This window comes from Anomaloglossus baeobatrachus, chromosome 3 (assembly GCF_048569485.1).
Source record: "Anomaloglossus baeobatrachus isolate aAnoBae1 chromosome 3, aAnoBae1.hap1, whole genome shotgun sequence".
Classification (NCBI taxonomy): domain Eukaryota; kingdom Metazoa; phylum Chordata; class Amphibia; order Anura; family Aromobatidae; genus Anomaloglossus; species Anomaloglossus baeobatrachus.
This window is the reverse complement of record NC_134355.1, coordinates 440,658,011-440,674,436: the sequence shown is the minus strand read 5'-3', so window position 1 is coordinate 440,674,436 and position 16,426 is coordinate 440,658,011. Positions and strand designations below refer to the sequence as shown.

Here is a 16,426-nt window from a genome sequence, read left to right as displayed (position 1 = left end):
CTGTTATTCTCTAGCAAGTCTGCTTGGCTGTGTAACATTGTAGGAGTGACCTGCAAGAGTGGGGGGATTGTGCAATGCTAAAGACAAACGTATGTTCCTCTGTGCCGTGATTTTGGTACACGTGTGATCTGTGTGCTATCCGTAATAATACACAGAGATCAGGCACTTATACTCACCTGTCCACGCTGCTGCTGTCTGTGGTGCTGAAGTCTATCGTGATACTGTGTCCACGCCGCTGCTGTCTCCACTCTGCAGCTTCTTCCGGGTAGTCTGTGCAGTGCATAAGTATGAGCATGATTAGCCGACCTGGAAGTAGGAGACAGCAGCGCTGGAGCCGGGTGAGTTTTTAAAAAGCTCTTGTACGTGATTTTTCTGGTAAGTGTTTCATGGACCACACCACTGTCTAGTCCGTGTGACATCAGCGATGCCAGAAAAAAACTGACTTGTCTCCGTGTGGAACAAAAGGACACGCGTGTGCGTCGCACGGAAACACGTTGGTGAGAAATCACTGTACATGGACCAATATATTTTTTTTTTTTTTTTGTCAGCATATGTCAGTGATACTGGAACGTATAAAAACTGCAACATACGTACCAGAATCACTGATGTGTGAAGGAGGCCTAAAAAATATTTGTAAGCTTTTACGCTTTACTAAAGGAAATGGCAAGTATTCTTTGAAGATGTGACTTTCTGGAAAGGTTTGTGGGCTAATTTGCATTGCTATGTGCAAGGTCTTGGTAATTTGCACTAAACAAAGATGTACCAGATTTGGCAACCTGCTTAAACTGCTGCACTTAAATCTGCCCCAATGGTGCCTTTTTATATTACTTCACTATTGATTTTAAAGGGAGTTTCCACTATCAAAGTGGACCACCAAATACAGTAAAATAGCAGATACTTGTCGTCCCGGGGTTCAGCACCCTGCTGCTGCTGCTAATGTTTGGTAGGAGCTGTAGCCAGTAATTGTGCTCAGGAGCTGTGCCAAGGTAGACTTCACAGTCCGGTGCTCAGTGCCTGGCTACAGTAGTATTGCAAATTATTGACGTGACCACTGCTGCAGCCTAGCACGCATAGGTAAGGATGGTTAACCTCGGGGAGATCAACATCCAACACCGCGGAGACACCAGAACGTGTTTCTCAACCCAGTGACACTAGAACAGCTTATATAGTGATCCTAGTGTATATCCGAAGATCAGTAAACACCACCTTCCACTGTTTACTGCCCAGTGTATATTTATACTTCGAAGAAGATGACCTAGTATTCTTTGTGTAGTAATGTGTTTGCATTCATACCAGTTTTTAATATATATTGAATAAAGAGATGTGTGTAGAGATATTTAGGGGCCCCCAACATAAATCCAATTGTGGTTCCAGTACTTGTAAAAAGGGGAAAACCTTTAGGGTATATGCGCACATTGCGTTCTGAGCAGTGCGGAAAAGAACGCAGCCTCTGGCAGACTGGACAACTGTAAACCCTGCGTTTGTAAAAAAAAAAGCATGCATTTTTGACAGTGCTGTCCTATGGCAATTCAGCTCTGCTTCCTGCCCTGCTGACAGCAGACAGAGTTGCGTGATGAGAATGAAATTGGATGAACTTCACCCCACTTTATTGTTGTCCCACGGCTGTCTGTGTGTCCACGTCCTGATTAGCGGTCACCCCTGAAGGACTCACCGGTGACCGCAAATCCCCCTGAGTGACTGAATTGAGCATCATGATCAGTGGTGCCATCACTCAGGTTACCCGTGGCTAGCTGGAGTCCTCCACCCGAGACCGCAACTCAGATGTGATGTCATCGCTGATCACGCAGCTCACTTCAGTCACACGGGCGACTTGGTGTCAGTTGGAGGATCCAGCGGCGGCTGTGGGTAACCTGAGTGACGTCATCACTGATCACGCGGCTCACTCCAGTTGCTGCGTGGAGCTGACAGAGCGGTCATGGTCTGTGGCCACTCCTGTCAGCTTCATGTAGCAGAGCTGAAAGCGTTGCGTGGATTACGCTGGCCCTGGATGGGTGTTTGGGGATTAATAAAGTGGTGCAAGTTTTTTTGTTTTTGTTCCCACCCCCCCCCCCTTTTCTCTTTTCCAAATAAAGAATTTTTTGGATGTGTTTATATTCTTTAACTTACAGGTTAATCATGGCAGGTATCTCGGGGAGACTCCTGCCTTGATTAACCTAGGACTTAGTGGCAGCTATGAGCTGCCATTAATTCCTTATTACCCCAATTGCCACTGCACAAAGGCTATTCAGGATGAGACTGGTAGGGACTGTTGAATCTAATGGATGCGGCAATGCCGAGCGGCTGCTGGTTGATATTTTTAGGCTGGGGGGCTCCCCATCCTGAGAATACCAGCCTTCAGCCGTGTGGCTTTACCCTGGCTGGTATCGTCTGTTTATTTTACTGCACTATATAGACCCACCCACCAGCGCCTATGATTGGTTGCGGTCAGACACTCCCCCCACGCTGAGTGACAGCTATCTCACTGCAACCAATCATAGGCGCTGGTGGGCGGGGGAAGCAGGGAATATGAAATGGAATGAGCGTCCGGCCTTTTCAAAAGAGGAAAAGCCGCCTGAGCTCTGACAGCCGTGCAGCACAGCACCCGTGACCGGTGAGTATGAAAGAGGGGGAGAGACCAACCGATGGACAGAGACATGCAGCGCGACAAATTGACAGAGAAAGAGATCGACTGACTGACCAACATCGACAGACTGAAGGACCTGAGTTTTTGTTGTCAAAAAAGCATGCGAAACACAACAAAATTGCAGTCAAAGTTCATTTTGGTTGCGTTTTGACCCACATCATTGATTTCAATGGGTGGAGAACGCAGCTACAACGCACAAGTGACGTGCATTTTTTTTTTTTTTCCCGCAGCGATTTTTGGCATCCAAAACGCTGCGTTTGAAAACTCAGCGTACGCATTGAATTTTTGGACTTCTCATAGACTTTGCTGGGGGAAGCAGAACGCATGCAATTTGGCACTGAAACGCTTAAGTTCAAAACGCAGAATTAACGCGGGAAAAAATGCAACGTGCGCACACAGCCTTACACAGCCCAAGATTTATTTATTTTACTGTGGAAATGTATTCAATAAACTATAATTATACTTTTTTTTGTGTTAAAGTTTTCGGTGTTATGTGGTTTTGTTTCCTCTTTCCTCCCCAGTTATGGATTTTCCATGGATGACGGTGCATATCCCTTCCTTGCGTATTCTGGTATCCCATCTGCATCTTTCCGATTTCAAAAGGTAAACTAGTTTTTCCTGAGCAACTGGTAGAAGACTCGAGGTAGTCTTGAACAGTATATATCACTACTAATGTATGCCCTCTTTGTATTACAGGGAGATCGACCGTATGCCTATTTTAACACTCATGACGACACTTTGGAGAATTTTAAGGCGTTGGTTAATATAAACAGTATGTGTAAGACTGCTGCAAATATTACAGGCCAGATAATACTTCGCTTAACACATGACCACAAGCTGCCGCTGGACTTTACGAAATATACGGGGGAACTCCTTACAAGAACTGTGGAGCTTAACAAGCAAAAGCTTGCGCTAAGTGTACGATACTTCAGGTTTTGTTTTATGCAATTGCTGCTCAGTACAAGATGTTATGCATGAAGACCAATGGCTCCAGCTTCAGCTGGGTAACGTGCAGGATATAGTGGTTAAAGTAACCATTTTTAATTTTATTTAATCAATAGTACACATGAAAATAAGCAACTTTTATGTAATAAATCTTATTAGACAAATATGCTTTTTTTTTTTTTTCTCTCCCATAATTGATTAGTTCTTATTAAAATTCTGAGGTCAAATCTGTAGTCCGTGAAGACGTTCCCTTTAAGAGAATCTCATCAGTAACCACTGCCACCTCCTATGTAGATGGAAGAGGCAGGGTCCGGTGGAGCTCTGCCGCTGGCTCCTTCCTCCCATCATAGAATCTCATCAGTAACCACTGCCACCTCCTATGTAGATGGAAGAGGCAGGGTCCGGTGGAGCTCTGCCGCTGGCTCCTTCCTCCCATCATAGAATCTCATCAGTAACCGCTGCAATCTCCTATCTCCGTAATGGGAAAGTCTTCACTGAATGGAGAATTTTGATAATGGCTGATCAATTCTGTCCGAGAAAGAAGCAGATTTGTCTGATAAGATATATTACAAAGTTACTTATTTTCATTTGTACTATTGATTTGATATGAAAATTAAAATGACTATTACACTGTCATGCTTAACCAGAATCTGTCACACAGGGCACATCCATCTACATCAGTGTTTCCCAAACTCCAGTCCTCATGGCCCCAACAAGTCATGTTTTCAGGATTCCTTACTATTGAACAGGTGATGGAATCATTATCAAGGCATCACCTGTGCTATATTAAGAAAATCCTGAAAACATGACCTGTTGGCGGGGTCGTGAGGGCTGGAGTTTGGGAACCACTGATCTAAATTTAATACTTGGCACAACATAGTGAAATCAACAGTGTAAAGACAAAAGCATTTTCTTCAGCGCTCTATTGGGAGACCCAGACGATTGGGGTATAGCTACTGCCCTCTGGAGGCCACACAAAGCACTACATTAAAAGTGCAAGGCCCCTCCCCCTCTGGCTATACCCCCCCCGTGGTATCACGGGTTCTCCAGTTTTAGCTTTGTGTGCGAAGGAGGTCAGACATTCCATGCATAGCTCCACAGATTTTAGTCAGCAGCAGCTGCTGACTATGTCGGATGGAAGAAAAGAGGACACATATAGTGTCCCCAGCATGCTCCCTTCTCACCCCTGGATGGTGTTGTAAGGTTGAGGTGCCTATTGCTGGTACAGGGCTGGAGCCTGACATGCTGTTTTCCTTCCACATCTCCTTGTAGGGCTCTGTGGAAGTGGGATCCTGCCGGCCTCTCAGCTCTGATGCCGGGCTCCATCCACAGACCCATTAGAACCTGATGGATTCGGAGCAGGAGTACGATCAGGGACAGGGCCCTGCATCTTACAGGTACTCTGTGTCCCCGGCAGGCACAGACACACTCCGGGCTGGCTGGGTGTTATAGTGCGCCGGGGACCGCAACGTGGAGTTGGTGTCCCTACAGATTACTGGGGGATTGTTTGTGTTTGGGAACGCAGCGCCGACCCCCTCTGGACCGGGCGGCGCTGCTGTGACTTGTGGTGCGCCGGGGATCCGCCGTCCGCGCTTTTACGGCGGCGGCGGTTATAAATTGAGTCCCCGGCTTTTTGGGCCTAGGACGCCGGCAGCTCCGATTCGTTCCCGCCCCCACCCTGTCATTCAGGGTAGGGGAGAGACGCTGTTCGCAAGCAGCGACGAGGGCTGGAGCCTGATTTACATGCTCCAGCCCTCTCACTTGGCACAGAGGGAAGCAGGCTTCCCGCTCTTGGCCAGGAACGCCCAGGGCCCGCCCCCCTTCCTCTCTAGAGACGCCGGCAGCCATTACATGCATGCCTGGCTGGAGGAAGGACGCAAGGCTCTGGGAGACCTGGACTAGGGGCTATCTGGCGACCACACACCCGCTTTTTAAGCGGGCGGTAAGCGATTTTTCTGTGCTGGTCCCTCTAGTGCCTCACTGTGTATCAGTGTACTGGATACAGTTATATAGATATTGTATTTCTTGCACTGTGAGGTGCGCTTCTGGCTGCATATCCCAGATCGCTCTGTGGAAGCAGCAACATGTCATCCTCAAAACGCAAGGCGGCCAAGGCAAAAAGGGCTGTGTATACTGCGTGTGCTGCATGTGGGGCTAATCTACCAGCAGGCTCTGATGACCCCCATTGTGTGCAATGCTCCGACCCGGTGCTGCTTCGCCAGCCGGAGTCAGGAGAGGTAGCGACCCAGGCTGAGACGCTTGTAAGTTCTGCCCCGGTGACAGGGACGGACTTTGCAGTTTTTGCAGATAATATGTCTGTATCTATGGCAAAAATCCTTGAGACCTTGCAATCTATGCATGGGGCTCAGTCTCTGGGCACGGCGAGGCCTCTGTCCTCAGGTCCCCCTTACTTGGAATGTATCCAGCCCACAGGGGGGTCCCCGGCTTCACAGGCCGAGGATTATGACTCAGATGATGGCCCCAGCCACCCTAAGCGAGCTCGCTGGGAAAGACCCTCGACGTCTTCACACTGCTCAGGGTCTCAGCGCAATCAGTCTCCCTGTGATGTGTCTGATGAGAGTGATCAGGAATCCACTCCTGGAACCCCTCTCAACCTGGATACCCCGGATGGGGATGCCATGGTAGACGACCTTATCTCAGCCATCAATAGGCTGTTGGATATTTCTCCCCCAGCCCCTTCAGCAGAAGAGGCGGCTGCGGAACAGGAAAAGTTTCGTTTCCTTTATCCCAAGCGTAAATTGAGTGCTTTGTTAGATCACTCTGACTTCAGAGAATCAATCCAGAAGCACGACGCTCACCCAGAAAGGCGTTTCTCTAAACGATCTAAAGATACGCGTTTCCCTTTCCCCCCTGAGGTGGTCAAGCGCTGGACACAGTGTCCAAAGGTAGACCCCCCGATTTCCAAACTGGCAGCTAGATCCATAGTTGCAGTGGAGGATGGCGCTTCACTTAAAGATGCCAATGACAGACAGATGGACCTTTGGTTAAAATCTGTCTATGAAGCTATAGGCGCGTCGTTTGCTCCGGCATTCGCAGCCGTATGGGCACTCCAGGCTATTTCAGCTGGCTTAGCAAAAGTGGATGCTATCATGCATCCAGCAGTGCCGCAAGTGGCGCACCTTACCACGCAGATGTCGGCGTTTGCGTCTTACGCTATCAATGCGGTCCTAGAATCTACCAGTCGCACCTCAATGGCGTCCGCCAATTCGTTAGTTTTGCGCAGAGCCTTGTGGTTAAAGGACTGGAAAGCAGATGCTGGTTCCAAAAAATGTTTAACCAGTTTGCCTTTGTCTAGAGATAGACTGTTTGGCGAGCCATTGGCTGACATCATTAAGCAGTCCAAGGGTAAAGACTCCTCTTTACCACAACCCAGAACACCCAAACCTCAGCAGAAAAAGTGGCAGCAGAGGTTTCAGTCCTTTCGAGGTTCGGGCAAGACACCATTTACCTCGTCCAAAGGGACTCAGAGGACGCAAAGAAACTCAGATTCGTGGCGGACTCACACACGCCCCAAGAAGGCAAATCGAGGTACCGCTTCCAAAGCGGCTACCTCATGACTTCCAGCCCCCCCCCTCCGCATCGCCGGTCGGGGGCAGGCTCTCCCGCTTTTCCGGCATTTGGATGTCACAGGTCAAAGACCGGTGGGTGACGGACATTTTGTCTCGCGGGTACAGAATCGAGTTCAATTCTCGTCCTCCAGCTCGGTTCTTCAGAACCTCCCCACATCCAGACCGAGCAGATGCTCTGCTGCAGGCGGTGGATTCCCTAAAAGCGGAAGGAGTGGTTATCCCAGTCCCTCCTCAGGAACAAGGGCAAGGGTTTTACTCCAATCTCTTTGTGGTTCCAAAAAAGGACGGCTCGTTCCGTCCTGTTCTGGACCTAAAACGGCTCAACAAACATGTGCACGCCAGGAGGTTCCGGATGGAAACCCTCCGCTCTGTCATTGCCTCAATGTCCAGAGGAGACTTCCTTGCCTCAATAGACATCAAAGATGCTTATCTCCACGTGCCAATTGCTACAGAACATCAACGTTTTCTACGTTTTGTGATAGGAGACGACCATTTTCAGTTCGTAGCTCTTCCATTTGGTCTGGCGACAGCCCCACGGGTCTTCACCAAGGTCATGGCGGCGGTGGTAGCAGTCTTGCACTCTCAGGGGCACTCGGTGATTCCTTACCTAGACGACTTATTGGTCAAAGCTCCCTCTCAGGAGGCATGCCAACTCAGCCTGAATGCTACGCTGGAGACTCTACAGTCTTTCGGATGGCTCATCAACTTTCCAAAGTCGATCCTATCACCGACTCAGTCACTAACGTATCTTGGCATGGAGTTTCATACTCTAGCAGCGATAGTGAAGCTTCCGCTGGACAAGCAGCGGTCACTACAGACAGGGGTGCAATCTCTCCTGCAGGGCCAGTTGCATCCCTTGCGGCGCCTCATGCATTTCCTAGGGAAGATGGTGGCAGCCATGGAAGCAGTTCCCTTTGCGCAGTTTCATCTGCGCCCACTTCAATGGGACATTCTCCGCCAATGGGACGGGAAGTCAACGTCCCTGGACAGGAAAGTCTCGCTTTCCCAGACGGCCAAAGCCTCTCTACAATGGTGGCTCCTTCCCACATCATTGTCTCAGGGAAGATCCTTCCTGCCCCCATCCTGGGCAGTAGTCACGACAGATGCGAGTCTGTCAGGGTGGGGAGCAGTATTTCTCCACCACAGGGCTCAGGGGACGTGGACTCCGCAGGAGTCCACCCTTCAGATCAATGTTCTGGAGATCAGAGCAGTGTATCTTGCTCTACTGGCCTTCCAACAGTGGCTGGAAGGAAAGCAGATCCGAATCCAATCGGACAACTCCACAGCGGTGGCATACATCAACCACCAAGGAGGGACGCGCAGTCGGCAAGCCTTCCAAGAAGTCCGGCGCATTCTAATGTGGGTGGAGGACAGAGCATCCACCATATCCGCGGTTCACATCCCAGGCGTAGAAAACTGGGAAGCAGACTTCCTCAGTCGCCAGGGCATGGACGCAGGGGAATGGTCCCTTCACCCGGACGTGTTTCAGGAAATCTGTCGCCGCTGGGGAGTGCCGGACGTCGACCTAATGGCATCCCGGCACAACAACAAGGTCCCGGCATTCATGGCGAGGTCGTGCGATCAAAGAGCTCTGGCGGCAGACGCCTTGGTTCAAGATTGGTCGCAGTTTCAGCTCCCATACGTGTTTCCGCCTCTGGCGCTCTTGCCCAGAGTGCTACGCAAGATCAGATCCGAGTGCAGCCGCGTCATACTCGTCGCTCCAGACTGGCCGAGGAGGGCGTGGTATCCGGATCTGTGGCATCTCACGATCGGTCGACCGTGGTCACTGCCAGACCGACCAGACTTACTGTCCCAAGGGCCGTTTTTCCATCAGAATTCTGCGGCCCTGAACCTGACTGTGTGGCCATTGAGTCCTGGATCCTAGCATCTGCTGGATTATCTCAGGGAGTCATTGCCACAATGAGACAAGCTAGAAAGTCGAATTCGGCTAAGATCTACCACAGAACGTGGAAGATTTTCTTGTCCTGGTGCTCTGCTCAGGGAGTGTCTCCCTGGCCATTTGCATTGCCCAAGTTTCTTTCCTTCCTGCAATCGGGGTTAGAAAAGGGCTTGTCGCTCAGCTCCCTTAAAGGGCAAGTTTCGGCACTATCCGTGTTTTTTCAGAAGCGTCTAGCACGTCTTCCTAAGGTGCGCACGTTCCTGCAGGGGGTCTGTCATATTGTGCCCCCGTACAAGCCACCGTTAGATCCATGGGATCTGAACAGGGTACTAGTTGCTCTCCAGAAGCCGCCCTTCGAGCCTCTGAAGGAAGTTTCCTTTTCTCGGCTGTCGCAGAAAGTGGCGTTTCTTGTTGCAATCACATCGCTTCGGCGAGTGTCTGAGCTGGCAGCTCTGTCATCTAAGGCTCCCTTCCTGGTGTTCCACCAGGACAAGGTTGTGCTGCGCCCCATTCCGGAGTTTCTCCCTAAGGTCGTATCCTCTTTTCATCTTAATCAGGATATTTCCTTGCCTTCTTTTTGCCCTCATCCGGTTCACCGGTATGAAAAGGCCTTACGTTTGCTAGATCTGGTGAGAGCACTCAGAATCTACATTTCCCGCACGGCGCCCATACGCCGTGCCGATGCACTTTTCGTCCTTGTCGCTGGTCCGCGCAAGGGGTTGCAGGCTTCTAAAGCCACCCTGGCTCGATGGATCAAAGAACCAATTCTAGAGGCCTACCGTTCTGCGGGGCTTCCGGTTCCTTCAGGGCTAAAAGCCCACTCCACCAGAGCCGTGGGTGCGTCCTGGGCATTACGTCACCAGGCTTCGGCTCAACAGGTGTGCCAGGCAGCTACCTGGTCCAGTCTGCACACTTTCACCAAGCATTATCAGGTGCATATCTATGCTTCGGCGGATGCCAGCTTAGGTAGAAGAGTCCTGCAGGCGGCAGTGACACCCCCATAGGGGAGGGCTGTTTTGCAGCTCTAACATGAGGTATTTATTTACCCACCCAGGGACAGCTTTTGGACGTCCCAATCGTCTGGGTCTCCCAATAGAGCGCTGAAGAAGAAGGGAATTTTGTTACTTACCGTAAATTCCTTTTCTTCTAGCTCTTATTGGGAGACCCAGCACCCGCCCTGTTGTCCTTCGGGATGTTTTTTTGTTGTTTGCGGGTACACATGTTGTTCATGTTGAACGGTTTTTCAGTTCTCCGATGTTATTCGGAGTTAATTTGTTTAAACCAGTTATTGGCTTCCTCCTTCTTGCTTTGGCACTAAAACTGGAGAACCCGTGATACCACGGGGGGGTATAGCCAGAGGGGGAGGGGCCTTGCACTTTTAATGTAGTGCTTTGTGTGGCCTCCAGAGGGCAGTAGCTATACCCCAATCGTCTGGGTCTCCCAATAAGAGCTAGAAGAAAAGGAATTTACGGTAAGTAACAAAATTCCCTTCATCTAATCATCCCCAATGTAACAAATTACCATAGAGGCATTTGTAAATTTTGTCTATGGGTAATATTTGCATGTAGCTCAACAATGAGCTCCAGAGTCAGTTACTGATTGGACTTGACACCCCAGTCCGACGCCATCCACAATGTTCTTGACTAAATCCTAAATCTCGCTTCACCTGAGCATATTTTGTGGCTCATTTGCCATATCAAACATTTTGGTCCATGTACAGACTGGACCTGGCCCTAAGGTGTATGGTTAGCAATCTCCTCTCTATTTTCAATATAGAGAGCAGAGCATGTCACTACTGAACACCTCCTGGTGGCAGCTCCTCTCTGGAAAGAGTAACTCTTGTAATAGAAAAATCTGCTTCTTTCTCAGCTAAGACTGATATTTGTAACTTCTCAGTTCACTGGTAAAATCTTTACTCAGTGTAGACCGATATAATTACTGAGAGAATCTCCTCCTCTGCCTCTAGCGCCTTCCTCTTCCTCTATCCCCTCCATGTAGAATCTCTTCAGTAACAACTGCCTCGTGGAGAAAGAAGCAAATTTCTCTGGTAAGGTACATTAGAGTTGCTTATCTTCACATGTAGTTAACGACAGCTACTCTTGTGATTTAACATAACATGCCTGATCGTTTTCTCAGGAGGTCCACATATACAAGGGATTTATCTAAGTGGTGAAAAAGTACGTCCTTGATTTGTGAAGGGATTAACCAGTTCCCCCGAAATCCCAGTATTCATTTGGGTTTAATTCACTGCTTGGGGACCTTTTTTTTTTATTTTCCCTCTTATAAATCTACTCTAGAAGCTGGACTAAAATTTTTTTTGGTTTTGTTTTCCCCTTCAGAACATGAACCTAGATGTAAAATGGATAAATTCTGCGTTGGGTGATTTCAACAGGGCATCTAAAGCACTTATGAAAAATTTTCTTGACTCTGACCTGGAAAATAATCCTTTTCTGCGTTCTCTAAATGATCGACTTATGAAGGTAATATTTGTGCCAATTTTTAAATTATCCCCCCCCCCCCCCCCCCTAAGATTTCAAGAAGTTAATGTGTTTTACTTTGTTTTTCCTTCCCCCACTTCTAGGTTGAGCACTCTATGCTTTCTCCTTATGTTTCTCCTAAAGAGTCCCCGTTTCGACATATTCTTTATGGCTGTGGCAATCACACCTTTGGTGCACTGAAGAAACACCTGGATTTGCTCAAAGACAAGTCGCAGTTTAATGAAGATTTGTTTAAAAACCAGTTGGCCCTTCTTACTTGGACTTTACAGAGTGCTGCAAATGCCCTGGGGGGTGAGATTTGGGAAATAGATAACGAGTTTTAAGATGATGCTATACACTTCCAAGCACTTATCAAAATTTTTGCCTCATGTTTATGGATATCTGAGAACCTGTCATCTGATTCATGCTGTCCAAACCACAGGTAGCATCAATGAGAGCATGGCTGTGCAGACGCAGCTGATTGTCAGATCTCTCCCTCGTATGGACACAAGGAGAGACCTGTCAATCGCCTCTAGCAGTGCTGGAAAGAGCCGGCCAAGTGTGGTCTGGACAGCATGAATCTGACAGGTTCCCATAATTCACATACCTCCTCCAGCCCTCAATTAATTCTCTGTGCTTTCTTCAGCTAACATCTGAAGAAATTGACATGTGGAATAACTGCTCTGTGCCACACAAATATTAGCCACTGGAATAGAGGTGCCACCTTACCCTCTCCTTACTTTCTGTTGTGCACAAGGTTGGTATTTTCGAGGCTGCTAATTCTGCCCAATTTCAAAAATACCTAAAATGTGGCAGATTTTTAACCTTCACCCTTCCATGCCTTTCTACTTTAAGCCTCAGAATCACTGTAGGAACCTTTCCATCCCTGAGGCAGGTGTTGATCGTAGTGGTGGTCAGCCTGGTTTTGTGTGCCAGGTATTTGCTGCCTCTTTCAGGTTACATGGTAATCTTGGTAACTGCCTGCAGTGCAGGAGCAGTATAGATGGGCTCAAGCTAGCAGGATTCTGAACGAATATAAAGCACTGAATACTTATTTATTTATCAGTGACAGTGATCACTATAAACTGTGTTAATTTTGTTATTTTGATTATCGGAAGCAGTGACTTCCATAATTGACGGTTATACTGTCGGATTTTATTTTCTGTATGATAAAAGCAGCATCTGCTTAACCGGTCTGACATGATACTGGAATATCTGCTGTCCCTGTGCCATGTAACAGGGCTGAAACCCTTACAACTGCTAGAAATTATCTTTTATGCATATACGTGCATGTCGAAGGCAGTCAACCAACCATCTTACAGAGTACAAGGGCTTTTCTGTTGCATGGCACAGGTCATAATGGTAAGTGCACAGAAATGCACTAAACTACATTTATTAGGCTATTTTATATGCTTTTAAGGGTCAGGTCACATGGGACGTAAATTTAGCACAGAAAATAGTTTTGGCAGAATCCTCATAAATTGCATGCAGATTTTGCTCTGCATTTCCCATTGATTTATTTATTGATGGTGAAAATCTACAGCTTAAATTGATACCACCTGGATTTAATGTCCACCACATCTGTACCCTGGCAGGTTTGCATGGATTTATGCTCTTATACGAGAATCGGTTGAATCGCATCCACTGTACTGGTACACTTTAAATGTAAAATCCAGAGTTTGCCCCATGTAACTGTACCCCAAAGCAGACTTTCCAGTACCTTGTATCATGAAGCGTATAAGCTTACATTATCGGGAGCAGTGTCTTCCATAATGGATTATGTACAAAATTGGTAGATTTTCCCTACCACAGTGTTATATCGGGGGCAGTGATCCCTCATATGTTACACTAAAGGTGTACTTAATTATCGGGGACAGTGTTTCCCATAATTAGTTTTAGGTTAAATATTTGCTTGCAATGCTTAGCTCTGTTCACTAATTTGTATATTGTGTTGCTTGTGTGCATTTTGTGGTCTTCCGGCTCCATTTTAATGGAAGTGTTTGATTTCTGCTCTGAGTGCAATTTTTCTTTTTAAATTTCTACTATATTTATACTGATTTAGGAAATTTTCCACAGAAGCTTCAAAATGTGATCACAATAGAGATGAGTGAGGCCTGTACAATTCGTATTGTTACAGGTTCCACCCCTGAAGCACTTGTGTAGGCCAAGAGTCTTCCTTTTCAGAATAAGCACTTGAAATAACCTTTATCCTACTTGGCAAAAATTCTCCTTGGATATAAACCATTTTTGTTGTTGTGGAAAAACTTCCTTTAGAATGATATACTTTTCTACCAATCTATCTTCTGGGATGCATGTTTTGTGTATTGCCTGATCTCATGCTTCTGTACCGGACTACTGTACCATAGCCCCAAGGGCTTACTGTAATATCTCAATATGGTGGAGAAAACCTGAGGAATTCTAAGATTACGTGACCCGTTTAACAATACAAGCAGTGTGCATTATCTTAGACGTGATGAGGCTAGTATACTCACTTTGAAAATGTTAATTATTATACTGACCTTCTGTAATGGATTTTTTTTTTATATATATGTGTGTATATATACCAGTATCACCAGGTCCAAGATAATGAGTTTGCATTGTAAGATCTGGTCCCAGATCTTCTCCATGGCTCCTGCTGCTGAAATGTCTAATGCATAGATATTGAGCATGTATTTACTATGAGTTAATGGTATAGCCAATGGTTTACAAGTGTCTGATTTGGAAAAATTCCTTGAGTTTATTAAAGGGGTTATCCACCACTCCTCCCCCTTCTATTCTGTATACCATCTGTCCACAAACTGCTCTTCAGTGCTGTCTGAAGCCCTAGTTGTCTTGGTGCTTCCCCCCCCCCCACACACCTCCTGGAGAAGATGGGCTTGTGATTGCTGCAGCAGTCACATGAACGTATGACGGGCAGAGGACTGCCTTAACAAGTGGCCCTGTTGGGGCTACATGAGGTGCCGTGGGGGGGGGGGATCGGTGACAGAGTATACATGATTTTTTTATTTTTCTTTTGACTGTGCAGGCCAATTTCTGTCTCGGGGAATGGTGAACAAGTCCCACTAAAGTAATCTGCTTCCCCCCTCTTTGCTTCATCTTGGGTTTTCCTATCTAAGGGTCTGTGATGTAACTAGCTGTAACTTTTCCTGTCACTTAACATTTCAATGACTCGCTGTGCTAAAAATAAATGTTTTTCCCTAAAGTCCGTTTTTTGTGATCTTTCTTTCCTTTTGAATGCTTTGGAAGTCATAAGGACTTGTAAATAAGATGAAGGGGTGCACAGCCTAAAGTAGGATGAGGAGTGTAGCCTTATGTGTGAAAATAATAATGTACAAGGAGAAAAAGGGCACACATAATTTAGGTGCACATCAAAAAATTAACAAGGAATAACAAACAATTCAATAATTTTATTGGGTCAATGGGAAACACACAATTTAAAAACATTAAAAACACAGACAAGTGCACAACACTGCCTCAGAAATTTTCATAATAAGCTCCAGGAAAATAATCCAATCAATATGGGGTTGGTATAACAATATACATTAACATGCAAAAATATCCATATCATGCAATTATGTAATATCCAAAAAATTACTAATGCCTACGGAAGATGAATCCAGAATCCTATCAGTCAGTGAAGAGTGTTGGCACTACTGAGTGTGCTGCACTATAGAGCTGACATCCAGATATAAAATGACCATATTCAGGGAAATGATCAGGAATTACTCCGGGATAACGATCAGATCAATAACCGGTTGGTGTAACAATATCAATTGCTAGTATGCAAAAATAAGTCTCATAGGTTGAAATAAACGGTTACATAATCCATAATTACTGAGGCATGCAATAACCTGAATTTGTGGAGAAAAATAAAGAATGTTGCACTGCTAGATGTGCTACCCTATAGTGCTAATAACCAGGTGTGAACCAAGCACATGTCAGCACAAGATAATGTGAGTATAGAGCGCTGAAAAAACCCCTTTCAGGAAAAATTCTATTTGTGAATATATCACAGCTCCATATTTATCAACCGGGCCTGGTATGGATGGGGAAAAAAGGGTCGCATGCAATGGATGTGGAGGAAAAAAAAAATACCAACACAGGAGCAGGGGAGCAAGGTAATGCTGTAAAAGAGGCCGTGGGGAGATCCCCACGCGTTACGCTGGCTGGCAGCTTAGTCAGGGGCTTGTTAATATTGCATTTTTGTGCATGTTTTGCTGCCGAAAAATGCAATTGTTATAGTATCAGCAAGGTGAATGAGCTTTCTGTGAAATATCGTGATGCAGATTTGGATAAAACGTGCTTCTGTAGGGTCAAATCTGCAAGGAAAAATAGGTAGCATGGCAAAAAATGCTGGAAGAATTGACTACTCCAATCAACGGGGGAGGGGGGAGGGGGGAGGAGAAAAGCTCAAGTAAGAATGCATCAAAAGAACCGGTTATAAGCAGTGGGGTTTTGTTGTGTTTTTTTGTTTTGTTTTTTTTTGCCAATATTGATCTTTGCAGCAATTTTCCTGCTGCAAAGTCCAAATGTATGCATATACCCAAAGTATTCTGCTCATTCACAGGAAAATAAGCTGGGGCACGAAACTGGGTTAAATTTAGTATTAAAATTTACACCAGAAACTCTGCCTTGCAACACATCTGTGGCCAGACCCTTTTTGCACTTTGTGCTACGATAGGGCATAGAATGAGATGCAACATTTTTGTTATTCACTAGATGATGTAGACTTGCACCAGAGTAATGTTACACCCATAGTACACATTTTAGGAGGATCTGGCTTTTCTTTACACAAACTAAAGTTTTTTTTTTGTTTGTTTTTTTTTTATCAAATTTCTTTAATCTGGTGCTTGTTATATCAAGATTTAAA

At 46.4% G+C, this 16,426-nt stretch overlaps 1 protein-coding gene across 2 annotated transcripts in view; it reads left to right on the top strand.

Annotated features, from left to right (window-relative positions):
* The window catches only part of TFRC (transferrin receptor), an 83,468-nt gene extending 68,710 nt beyond the window's left edge, over positions 1-14,758 (top strand). For both annotated transcript variants that reach the window (XM_075340442.1, XM_075340443.1), the window contains exons 16-19: positions 3,166-3,247; positions 3,341-3,562; positions 11,419-11,559; positions 11,661-14,758. In XM_075340442.1, coding sequence (XP_075196557.1) covers positions 3,166-3,247; positions 3,341-3,562; positions 11,419-11,559; positions 11,661-11,900 — 685 coding nt within the window. In that variant the 3' untranslated portion in view covers positions 11,901-14,758. The remainder of the gene's footprint in view (positions 1-3,165; positions 3,248-3,340; positions 3,563-11,418; positions 11,560-11,660) is intronic.
* The last annotated feature ends 1,668 nt before the right edge of the window (positions 14,759-16,426 follow it).